This window comes from Sardina pilchardus, chromosome 16 (assembly GCF_963854185.1).
Source record: "Sardina pilchardus chromosome 16, fSarPil1.1, whole genome shotgun sequence".
Taxonomy (NCBI): domain Eukaryota; kingdom Metazoa; phylum Chordata; class Actinopteri; order Clupeiformes; family Clupeidae; genus Sardina; species Sardina pilchardus.
This window is the reverse complement of record NC_085009.1, coordinates 4,365,829-4,378,239: the sequence shown is the minus strand read 5'-3', so window position 1 is coordinate 4,378,239 and position 12,411 is coordinate 4,365,829. Positions and strand designations below refer to the sequence as shown.

The 12,411-nt window shown below is 47.4% G+C and overlaps 1 protein-coding gene across 1 annotated transcript in view; it reads right to left on the bottom strand.

Annotated features, from left to right (window-relative positions):
* Positions 1-3,203: 3,203 nt before the first annotated feature.
* Positions 3,204-12,411, bottom strand: part of si:ch73-211e3.1 (spidroin-2) — a 99,610-nt gene continuing 90,402 nt past the window's right edge. Inside the window, exons 3-5 of the mRNA XM_062516931.1 lie at positions 7,573-7,686; positions 6,152-6,224; positions 3,204-5,823 (exon numbers count right to left, since the gene is read on the bottom strand). Of these exons, the coding sequence (XP_062372915.1) occupies positions 4,637-5,823; positions 6,152-6,224; positions 7,573-7,686 (1,374 nt within the window). The 3' untranslated portion in view covers positions 3,204-4,636. The remainder of the gene's footprint in view (positions 5,824-6,151; positions 6,225-7,572; positions 7,687-12,411) is intronic.

Here is a 12,411-nt window from a genome sequence, read left to right as displayed (position 1 = left end):
GTCTGTCTGTTAGGAAGATAATAACTCAAAAAGTAATGGATGGATTTCAATGACATTTTCAGGGAAGGTCAGAAATGACCCAAGGAAGGGTCATTTAACGATTACATTTTGGGAGGGATCCGTAACACCGTCGGGATTCCAGAGCCGTTTATGTTTTTCGCTTAGTGGTGTAATGGCATGTTATGGCCAAGTACTGTAGCTATCTGAATAGTTCAAATGGATGACAACCTAGGAAGATGCAGGCGGAGGTCTGCACTCTCTAATAAACATTTTGTTAACATTTTTCAATTCCTTGAGAACTTGTCAATGTCAAAATGCACCAACACCATGTTATATAGCTTTTAGCACATTATCTTTTATCTCTATTACTTTATTATCTTGCGTGCTCAGGGTAGAGGCATATAGACTGGCAGATTCCAGCTAGCTTGTTATTGATCTCCTTTTTAATATAAGATTTAATAAGACTCAGCTTGCAGGGCTCTTTAAGTGCAATCCATGTGACTTGGAAAGACATGCAAAGACTAGTCTACTACTTTGCCTATATATCTTCAATAATTCGTTTTCCAAGCATTTACTTGAAACACATGACATGCCTATGGAGTTGTCCTTGGAGCATCAAAATTGCCAGCAGCTAGGGGCACTGGCTCTGGCACATTCATATTGGGCAACATTTCCTTTCTGGAGACCTTTACTGTAATAACAGGAGGCAAATGATCACGATCATCCAATCAGATCACCTAGAACCAGTTCTGTGGCTGCCCAGCAACATTGCTCAAAAAGCTGTCTTGTGTGTCATCGCCATGAGGGACAACCATCAGTGCAGTACTCCACCAATTATAAGGCCTTTATCATAGAGGCCAGATAGAATCCATTTGTCATCAAAAGAGATGCCTACATGACAGCCCACTGGGAGTTTGCCAAAAAGGGAACAAACTCAGATCATGAGAAGCAAAATCTTTGGGTCTAATTTCATTGAATTCAAATTCTACTTCCTTCAATTCAAATACGAATTGTAATTCTACATCCTATATTTGACCTCTAATTCAAATTCAATTCAAATTCAAGAATTGAATTGGAATTTCGGAGTCAATTCAATTCTGAATTTTTCACAAGCCTGCCAACTAGTTACATCAGCAAAGACCAGCAAGAGTTCGAAGAAAACCAAGACCAGCTAAACAAGTTCTATCAGGATACATGTTTAAGATAGATGCAAAAAGACAGAGGGCTTTATTTGCTAGAATAACTAACATAAACTGGCATGGCCAATTAAACCAGCAATGTAGACCAGAAACACCAACTAAACACAAGCACCAAGCAAAGCCAGCTGGTCAACCATCATATAGGGTGGTCAAACAAGTTGCTCAACCAGCAAACACCTTAAGCTGGTTAGGCAGTTTTTTTCATCAGGGTATTCTTATTGCGATGCAAAGCTTATCTGATCTTATTCTTATCTCAGTGTAGGTCAGTGAGTAACTAATAAACTAAAACACTGTGTAACTGCCTTGCCTATGAGATCATGCTGATGATAGTTTCACTTTGCCATAGGCGAGTGCAGAATGCATGCACTGTGGTCACAAACAGGTTTCAGTAAAGCAAAGTCTAGTGGAATCCCTGTGTTCTATACACGGTCTCACATGCAAACAGATTCCTTCCAATGTGCTGCTAACAAAACACCAATGCACTATTTGAAGTTGCGTTGCTTGCTGTTAAAAGGATTGACAGATGTCACTCTCATTGCTTGAATGGATGTTATGCCCAGAACACACCCATGACTGATTAAGAAAAAACCTTTTTGAACAATAAGCCCGACGTTTGATAACAAAACAACCCACTGAATGTGAACTGGACACACCACTAAATGTTTTTAAGCTTTTTGCCACCGACCATGTGTTTTAGATTGAAAAAACAGGGCCCAGCGCCATTCTGGTTTAAAACATTTTGGCTGAGGCTGGGGTGAAGGTTTACTTTTCAAACAAGACAACTACTCAAAGCTCACGCCAAGAAAGTACTGGAGTGGCTTATGGGAAACTGGGCAAGTCCTGGATTGGCCCAGTCCAGACCTGAACCAAGTAGATCATCACTGGGGAGATCTGAGTGCAGTTCGCCAGTGCTTCCCATCCAACCAGGATGACCCTGAATGATTCCTCCAAGACGCTTGTAGAATTAACAAACAGTCCAAAAACCTGTTTATGCGTTGTAATTATCGAGTATTGCGTGTAGATTGATGAGTCTGAGACATAACACAATGTGAAGAGTCTGAACCTTTCAAACGCACAGTGGGAGTTCTATTGGCATGTCATGTGATGTTCGTGTTCCTTTAAAACTAAGAACAGTGTGTACAAGCTCTCTTACTTCTGCTATGAACCTATATGTATATATCTACCTCTGAACATATGTGCTTATTTCACAGAGTTAGTTTGCAGCATGTCCTCCCTAACGGAGCAGACTTAGATGATTTGTGTCTGTGTTTGGACTACTTTAGGCTCCAGCCTCAGGGTCTGTTTGGCTGGAGAGGCCTTATCTGACCCATGGTAAGAGAGAGAGATTAGAGTAGTCTTTGCTCCAGGTGTCAGAACCATAAAACATCCACGTGGGCTTTGGTGTATGAAAATGAAAGATAAATGCAATACCACACATGACCAGTAGAGGGTGGCCTACCCTTGAGGCTTTAGAGTGGACAAAGGAGGGAGCGATACTGTTGAGCTCAGGAGACTGAGATGTCTTCTGCATACATTACCATCAGTAATGTAAAGACAAGTGTTGTCATGAATCTTTATGCAGGTGCAAATGCAACGTGTGGCTAAAAAGGAGACAGACAGATTGTTTCCCATTTACATAGTTTATTTTTTACTCTAAAAAATATCAAGACAAAAAAAATCATAATCACAGATATTCACAAATTATAATGGCTTTAATTTCTTCTCCTCAGCTACAAAAACTCAGAGACATGGGAAAACCTTGACATGGCACAGTGAATCCTGGGAAATGTATGCAAAACCGGCACCTTTTGTTAACCACACATCAAGTGAGGCCAAGCTGTGCCCGCCACCTCACTAGTATGGATTCCAGCGAGGGTGCGAAGACACAGGAGGATAAAACAACAATAATATGCACTTCAGTGTGGACACAGGTAGCGCCTTCTCCCTCCAGATGAAAAGCCCACCGCTGCCCCTCCACCCCTCACTACCCCCTCCCCCCTCCCCGGGCACTACGGTGGACACAGAGATCCCATAACTCCCCAGATTTTCCGCGCCTGTTGCCAAACAGGAGACAGACACACTGGTGTCTGATGCATTGTCTGATAAATGGCCGGAACCATAAAGGGAGAATTCTAGTGAGTACAGGAATGGAGTGTGGGGACTTGAGAGAGAGAGAGAGAGTAAGCGAGAGAGAGAAAGAGAGAGAGAGGGAAAGAGAGAGAGCGAGAGAGAGAGAGAGAGAGGGGGTGCTGTATAGTTTCACAACAATGGTGGTAAAAAAGGGAAGTGTGCTCTGACTCTTTCTCACAAAAAAGACAGAAAACAAAAAGAAAACAAAGAACACCCTGGGCCAAACTCAAGTACCAGGAGCTGAGTTATGTCAAAAACATAACAAATATTTCATTTGTAATACACAGTATTACTGGGGAAAACTAGCTAGTTTTGCATATTTTAAAAATCAAATTACAATTAGATTCTCCTAATGTAATACCAATTTCTTTTCTTGCTATAATTTTCTGGTTTATTTTTTTTCTTTCATACCAGATCATGTTTTTATTTGTTTCATTTATCCCATTTTAGTAATTATTTACAAAGGAAATCGGAGGAACTTATTTGCAGAAAAAGGAGTATAAATATGTTTACTTCTTTTGTATGTTACACTTATGAAAAAACTATTTTACAAAATATTTCACTATATACAATGCAAGCCCCTTCATGAATACCCATATGTTGCTTTCAATTGGAAATGTAAATGAACATTGCCACGGCAACAGTGGCAAGCAAAATCGCTGTGCCCCTATTGGCCAATTAGTAACTATGGCTACCCCAGTTTACACAAAGCTGTAACCAAGCGAGTGATTTGGTATCACCAATTAAAATCTGCCAGTGAGGTGATCAGGTATGCTGACTGAATGCATTTGTTGCGGTGCCAACAACAAACCAAATCACTCACACGGTATTCACTCAATTCCCAACAGGCTTCTGAGACTTGAAATGTCGTTATTAGTATAAATATTGGTAGTGGGTAGCCATAGTGTGGCTGCTAACAGCTCATGGATGAAATACAGTACTGTACGTGGTGAGGAGGACTGTGTGACCTGTGTCTCATAGCTACTGTATGTGTGACCAAAACTGTGCCTGCAACTGGCACGTACACAAGGCCAGGCTTATGAGCTGGAGTGTGTGAGGGACCAGGGGGGGGGGGATTGGGCTTGGCAGTGCACCATCACACCAGTCACTCTCCACAGCTAACACACCCGAGTGCCTGGGTTAGTGGACCTGCCGCACTGACCCTCTCAGAGACTAGTTGACCCATGACGTGTGGGCTAATGCAGTTTGAGTGATGGGGGGGCCTTGTTTTGTTTGGGGCCATCTCCTCCTGATGGCCGTTCTCAAGTGATGCAGTCAAGACGAGTCCACAACCTCCCTAGAGACACCTATGAGTTCTGTTCCAGGTACTCGTCGATCATTGTGAGGTTGTTGAGCCAGTCGTCGTTGGAGCCCACCAGCGTGTCTATGAAGTCCACCTCACCGGCCGCACCACCGCCGCCGCCGCCCACCCCACCGCCCGGGCCTCTGGGCGGCCCCGACATGCCCCCGTTGCTCTGGTGCTGAGGGGGCAGGTCGTAAGGGGGCAGTTTGTGTCCTGGGTTGTGCCCGGGTCCGTAGCCCTGCACCGAGCCGGGGTGTTTGCCAGCCACCGCCGAGGTGGGGTAGCTGGGGGGCGCTAAGCCGTGGGCCGGGTGGTGCATCATGGAGGGGCCGCCCGGCTTCATCACGGCCATGGCGGAGAGGGGCGTGCGGAGCCGCAGGCTGTGCTGGGCCCTGGAGGGCAGCGGCTGGCCCGGCCCCGGCCCCATGCCGGTCCCCGACGGGAACCGCTGCACGTGCCGGCCCGCCATGCTCATCTGGCTTTGGTGCGGCGGCCCCCGGGGGCCGAAGTTGGCCGGCATGCCAGTCCGCAGGGCGTGCTGCTGCTGCTGCTGCTGCTGCTGGGGGGGGAACTGGGAGGGCCCCCCGCAGCCGGAGAAGCCGTGCTGGTGGCCCCCCGAGGGGTCCATGTGCGAGAGCGCCCCCTGTTGGTGCTGCCAGAGTTGGGACTGCGCTTGAGCCTGAGCCTGGGCTTGGGCTTGGGCCTGGGCTTGGGCCTGAGCTTGGGCCTGAGCTTGGGCCTGCTGCTGCTGCTGCTGCTGCTGCTGGGGGGTCAGGAGCATCCGAGGGGGGAGAGCGCCACCGCCGCCGCCGTGACTCAGGGCCTGCCGCAGGTGCTGCGTGGGCATGCCGCCACCCGCCATCCCCGGCCCGGGCATCCGCACGCCACCGTGACCCATGTGAGACGCTGCTGCTGCCGCCGCTGCCGCCGACAACACCTGCCGTGGAGGACCACCCATTCCCATCATGCCCTGGGCCGGCCGCATTTGCATGCCAAACTCGTGGGCCTGATTGTAGAGGGCCTGCTGCTTGGAGCCAGCGGGGCCCATGACCTGGCCCCCGTACGGGCCCACCTGGTTGAGGGAGCCGGGGGGGAGACCCATCCGACTGGAGGCGTGGGCCAGCATGGAGGGGTTGGACTGGGGGCCTCCCATTGGATATCCACAGTCACCTGGTAGAGGTCGTCCTCCACCTGCAGGGAACAGGGAGAAAGGGAAAAGAGCCTTAAATATGAACCACATTAACATTCATTCTTCGTAGTTTCAGTCATACAATTTGTGGAATGGATCGTCTGACTTTAATTAGATCAAATAACTATGCATTTGAGTCACATATAGCAAGTGCCATGGCATTACATACGGCTGATTAAAGTCAGTGAAGTCTTCACTTTTGTAAATGTTTAATATTAGATGAGAAAAAGTGGATTATATAGTATTAAAAGCCAAGTGCAATCAGCCGGCCACACGCCAGCAGTTTGATTTGTTGTCGTTGAATGCTGTGATTTTAGTGTTTGAACGAACCTTGGAATGGCGTCACCTGCTGGCAGTCTGGCATGGGGCCTCCGTTCATCTGCTCCATCTGTCTTTGCTTCTCCTGCAGGAGAAATGGAGAGAAAGAGAGGAGCTTCACTGAGACTGTGCCAAATCATCACAGAGATACCACAAAAACCTACCAAACACGCTCTCGCTCTCTCTCTTTTTCTCTCTCTCTCTCTCTCTCTTTCTCTTTCTCTCTCAAACACACACACACACACACACACACACACACCAATGCATGTACAGTACACACAAGAATACTCATGACCATATATAGGTTACATGCATAAACATAGATAGACCTAGATACAGTATGCACATATCTATTTATAGGGTATACGGATAAACACCGATATATGCTCTGTATGTGTAAGCCTGTGTGAATATACAAATATAACCACTTCTGACAGCATTCTGCGGACAATTGACAAGGCACCTCATGTAAAATGACAGGAGCTTCATCATCAATACTATTTTGGCAATGGCACACCCAAGGCTGGCTGGGTAAGAGAGTCTCAAACAACAATGTAGGATAGAACCTTTGACGGTTCTCCAGCTAGTACTCCTGGGAACCCATTAAGGCCCAATGAAGAACCCTTGAAGATTTTTCTTTATCAGATAACGAACTAAAGGACCTATTTTTTCTCTAAATATTTTTGGAGCGAGTTGAATCATCCATACAGTAAGGAATATACTTGGTCCTGAAGTCCACTGCTTAGATATCCTACAGACCACTCCCTGTTTACAGTAGTACTACATTATGATAGTTTAACAGTCCGACGCAGCTCAAGTGGTCATATATTGAACTCGGGTGGCTTACAGTATGTCATGGGCACTGAACAGCAGTAGTAACAGTGAGAGCAGTAAGATCTAGGTCCCTGGTTCTAAGTTCTAGGTTTTAGATTCATGTTCATTCAACCTGAAGTCTTAAATTCATACTTTGCACGTGACATCACAACTACTGGCTGGCGGGCAAGAACATCACTCTCCAGCAATGAAACCCAGTAAACTAATCAAGGATCTTGCCAGGACGTCGCCAGTTTTACTACAGTATATGAGTATATGGTGTTTTGAGGTGAAAACAACATGCCAGAAAGTTGTTGTGTGATTGGATAAGCCGGGTTTACATTTTTCTTTTTTCTAAACTACTTATCAAGCTGTCATTCGCCAGCAGCGCTTCTTGCCCACCAGGTATCCATGGTAGTCACGTGACGGCAAAGTATGAATTGGAGATGGAATGCTGATGAGTTGCTATGGTCTGAGTGCTGCATTGCCGCTGCCGTTTAGCTGTCTCCAGTTTGATTCCCCACCCTAATGACTGCAGCTACACTCTGAGCAGTGGTGCGTGGCATGCGGAGGTGGCTAGGGGAAGCCTGAGGAAGGGGAACTGCATCTGGGCCACTGACCAGCTGCTTGCGGATCAGCTGGGACTTCAGCAGCATGTTGTTGTAGCTACTCGGACTCGGTCGCGGAACAGACGACGGGTCCTGGAGCCGAGGAACCATCCCAGGGCCTGTATCCTGACAGAGAGAACAGAGAGAGAGAGAGGGGGGAGAGAGGGGGAGAGAAATAAGGGTTAGAGTTGAGCCATTTCTTTCATTCACATTCCATTACCAAATTTGGTCGCTCTTCTGTGGCGTAATCAGATAACACACAAGTGTTCAGGAGTCGCCCCCATCACCCCCCTTATGTTGTGTGTGTGTGTTTTTATTTTTTTATTTCAGAGATTTCACCCAAGTCCCAAGTCTAATCAGCCCTCGCTTCCCCTTCAGACGACTGTGCTGGAGTGCACTCCATTAGGGAGAAAAATTAACCCTGTCCGCTTCAGTCAGCGTCAACGGGGCTGCGCCAGGCCAGCGCCAAGCCTGTAGCGAGATCAAACATGGCCTCCTTCCTGCTTGGCTCACGGGGTCGTAAATAACTGTAAATAACTCTGGAGCCGGAGCTCTTTTTCCCAGGGACAGTGCCGATTGTTTGTGTTGGCCTTCGGAGAAGACCCTTGTCCACCCCCAACCCCCCCACATCCAATAGCACCGCCATTATGTTGCCCCCCCCCCTTCTTCCCTCCCTCCCTCTCCTCCTAGTGCGGAACGCATTCCCATTCCCACAGCAGGAATGCTGACCCTTCCGCCGCCACCGCCGCACGCCCCTCCCTCCCTCCCGACGCCGCCGCCACCACTTTTCCTGAACACTCCTGCATTCCCATCTCCACCTCCGGAGGCTCTGGTCCGCCTATGGGTGGAATCTGATAGGATTCCCAAACACACTGCCACCCAGCAACGGAACTCCTTCCTCAAAACACACTGGAGGGGACTTTCACGTTCTAATAGAAACATACTCAATGCGGCATGCCAGTATAGTAGTATTGGAGTTGTAGTATGCTGGAACTTAGTATATTCCCTGTCCTTGAAGTATACACACTGGACAGAGTCCATCTCAGTACAGTTCTGATGTGTTGTTGTAGCCACACAAATGTGTTGAAGCTCAGTTTATGCAGACCCTGGGGATGTGAACATGTAAACGATTTTTTCCCCTGAAGCAATGCCTGACCTTTACAGGCAAACGGCCACCTTGACAGCTTCCTTCCTCAAGCCAACCTCCATCCCACCACAAACACAAACACACACACACACAGACGGACAATCACACACACACACACACACACACACACACACACACACACACAGACACACACACACACACACACACACACACACACACACATACAACCACACACACACACACACACACACACACACACACACACACACACACACAGATGGACAATCACACACACACACACACACACACGCACGCACACACACACACACACACACATACAACCACAAACACACACACACACAGAGCGAGAGACAGACAGAGGCCCCAGCAGTCGATAAACTGCTTATGGATGCAGGCGTCGTCCACACCAGGGCTCCAGACAGACCTTAAACGAAACAAGCCTTCAGCCTCACACAGGCATGGAGGCAGGCAGGCAGGCAAGCAAGCGAGCGGGGCCAGCATAATCAGCTGCTTTTCATTAGGCTAGGCTAACACGCGGCAGGCGCGGGGGGACAATACAAGTAATCCGAGGCACAAACAGGCATTTCGGCGTGTGTCTGTTGGTAATCACCCCTGGTTGGACCCAGCAGTGCAGAGACAAGACATCCCGTGGGGAGTATCGCCGGCGCTGTGCAAGGGGGGTGGGAATGAATGGCTTGTCGGCACCAGTGTGCGTAATGGCTATTGATCCTCTCTCCTGGCCATACAGAGACTGGAATGAGCCAAAGAAAAGAGCAGTGCGTGTGTGTGTGTTGTGTGTGTTGTGTGTGTGTGTGTGTGTGTGTGTGTGTGTGTGTGTGTGTGTGTGTGTGAGTGTGTGAGTGTGTGTGTGTGTGTGTGTGTGTGTGTGTGTGTGTGTGTGTGTGTGAGAGAGAGAGAGAGAGAGAGAAAGCATGTGCGTGTGCAGCTTGCTAATGTGTTTGATTGCATACGTGTTTTAGGCACAGTCTGCATTTGGCTGCAAAACAGTGCTCACTTCTATAATTAGCCAGATATCTGAAGGCCTGAAACATCAACCGAATCAAACATTCCACAGCTGGCACCTCCAAAAACCACAGAAATCCATCAATCATTTCGAATACTTAATAATCAGACTTTAACAATTTAAACAAACTGAGACAAGCAGGCAAGGTGAGCCAAATTCTTGCTTACTTCGAGGTCACTGAAATATTTTTTTGAAAAAGTTAACAGTAGACTCATATAGGTCATCACATTTTCCCTATGCAGTTGATGCTTTTTTCACACCCACCGCTAGATGGCACACAGGCACTCCTCGACACTGAGGGATTTTTTTACATTTTTATCGTCACAGGGTGCTCTTCTGACCTCTAAATCCTTGCCTAGGCAGATTGCTCGCACGCAGCCTGGGCGGCTCAAGCAATGCCGATATTAGTCCTTATCTGGGAGTCCCCGGGCATGCTCAATTTCATCGCCTATGACTGTATCAAATCCGGACAGCCAACCGACCACCCTTCCGTATACGACTGTCCAAACCAAACAAGGTGTTGCGCCCCACCAAAACTTCAACCTTTGGACCCTCCTGTCCTCAATGGCAATGTGGCCCTGCTGCTAGCAAGAAGAATGTAAAATCACTGGAGTACTTCCTAAAGCGTGCATTTAGCCCAAAGTAATTGTGCTAAGAGGATGTTAAGCTCCTTGATCGTAACATTGTAATCATTTCAAAATAGACGTACAGCCTATGGGCTCACTGAGATTAGGGAAACATGTTCCTGCTTGAAGACAGAATAGCTTTCAGGCCACCTTGCGGTGTCCGCGTAGAATTGTATTGCGCGGATCTGGATGACGGGCCAATGTAAACAGCCGAGAGTGATTGTGTGCAACTGATAAGGCGGCTTCCTCTCTCCCTCTTTCGCTATGTGCATCTCAAGCTAGCGTTTAGACACTGTGCTGTGCCTGACCGCATGCATCAGTGCCTTCTCACGGTAGCCCACCAGCAACCTTGAATCGCTCGCTCATTCTCAAAAAAGGCACGCGTGCTGCCGCTGTGCTCCAAATGATGTGGCCTTTCTGTCGTCGTTTCTTCCAGCCGTTCTCTGTGAATCCCATAAAACGACAGCCGGCTTCCCCATTCAGCGCGCATTCAAATGTGCATTGAGCAGATTACCACAGAGTGGCTTATCAAAGCAACCCTGCAGCTTCTGTCGTCTCACAAAAAAAACCCCTCTCGCCACGTGTGTACAAAAGAAGAACAAGGAAGAGATAAGAGTTTATGCACAGAACCAAGTGAATATTCAAATCCTTTGAAACGTTTATTTTTCTGTTTTTTCTCTCTTTCTGATTATATTGGACATATTTTTTTGTCTAGCATTTATGACATAGCTAGTCATATATTCAGTGCACCAAACGCCCCCTGTGGTGTGAAACCATCACATCGACCTTTTGACAGATCAGCTAAAGCTTAACCATGTGTTTGGCTGTTAATCTTCATTTAATTTCCACTGTTGGCCTTTAGAGTCCTACCATCTCTCTCATTCAAATCCATACTCACCCTCTTTGATTTGTTGTGTTGCCCCTGCATTATCGGCTCTCTTACCACCCATTTGACATGGGGGTCCACACAAATTATAGAGTGGGCTCGGGCCATCTCACTTGACCTTGAGTGGAGGGTCTTTCTCCACGGTGGTGCTCTTTAGCCATGCCAAGCCCTGCTGCTAAAAGACGGCACAAAGGGCATTAGCTCAATGACCCAGTGGTCTCAACTGGGCTTTTTGAATGGCTACAAGGAAACCCACTCACCAAGCCACAGTCTTAAGACCCATCCTATTTTTTTTTATTATTTATTTTAGGCTACTTACTTACTTACTTACTTGGGGCATTAAACGGCTCCACGTAGAGCTGCAGATTAATAGACAATGAAAACTGCTAGGGGGGTTCCACAATAAACTTAATTGGGAAGATTGTGTATGTAAATCTGTCAGGGTTCTAACAAAGAAGCTCTTTGGAGTTTACATTTAGTACACAAGTAGGAGAGGAGTGAGATGTGCAAATGCAGGCAACCACATGCAGAAAAACAGCCACAGACACACACACACAAACACACACACGTACATAAAGGCAAGCACACACGCGCGCACACACACACACACAAATCCAAACACAGACATGCACGTACATAAATGCAAACACACACACACACACACACACACACATACACACACACACACACACACACACACACACACACAAATGCAAACACACAGATAGATGAACAGAAAGCAAATGCTGAGGACCAGCCCATGAAGTGTAACTGCCACAGCAGCACAGAGGTGGAGAGAGTGGAGGAAGAGAGAGATAAAGACAGAGAGAAGGAGAGAAGGAGAGAAGGAGAGAGGAAATGAGTGAGGGGAAAGAAAAAAGAGAGAGTACTCTACAGTAGTGCTTCTCTGTGTGTGTCGGGAGAGAGAATGTGTGTGTTTTGGGTGTTCGGTGGGCAAAGTGAAGTAGCTTTGTCATGCAACTCTGTGTGACCTTGGTACAAGCCAGGAGCAGAGAGAGAGAGGGAGGGAGGTGCAGAGAAAATGGAGAGATAGAGAAAGAGTACGGAGGAAAAGTGGGGCACTTAACAGAAAAGAGAGAGAGGAAAAACAGAGTGAGTGAGTGAGAGAGAGAAAGAGAGGGAGATAGAGAGAGTTAGAGAGAGAGAGTGGCTTAGGCTCCACAGG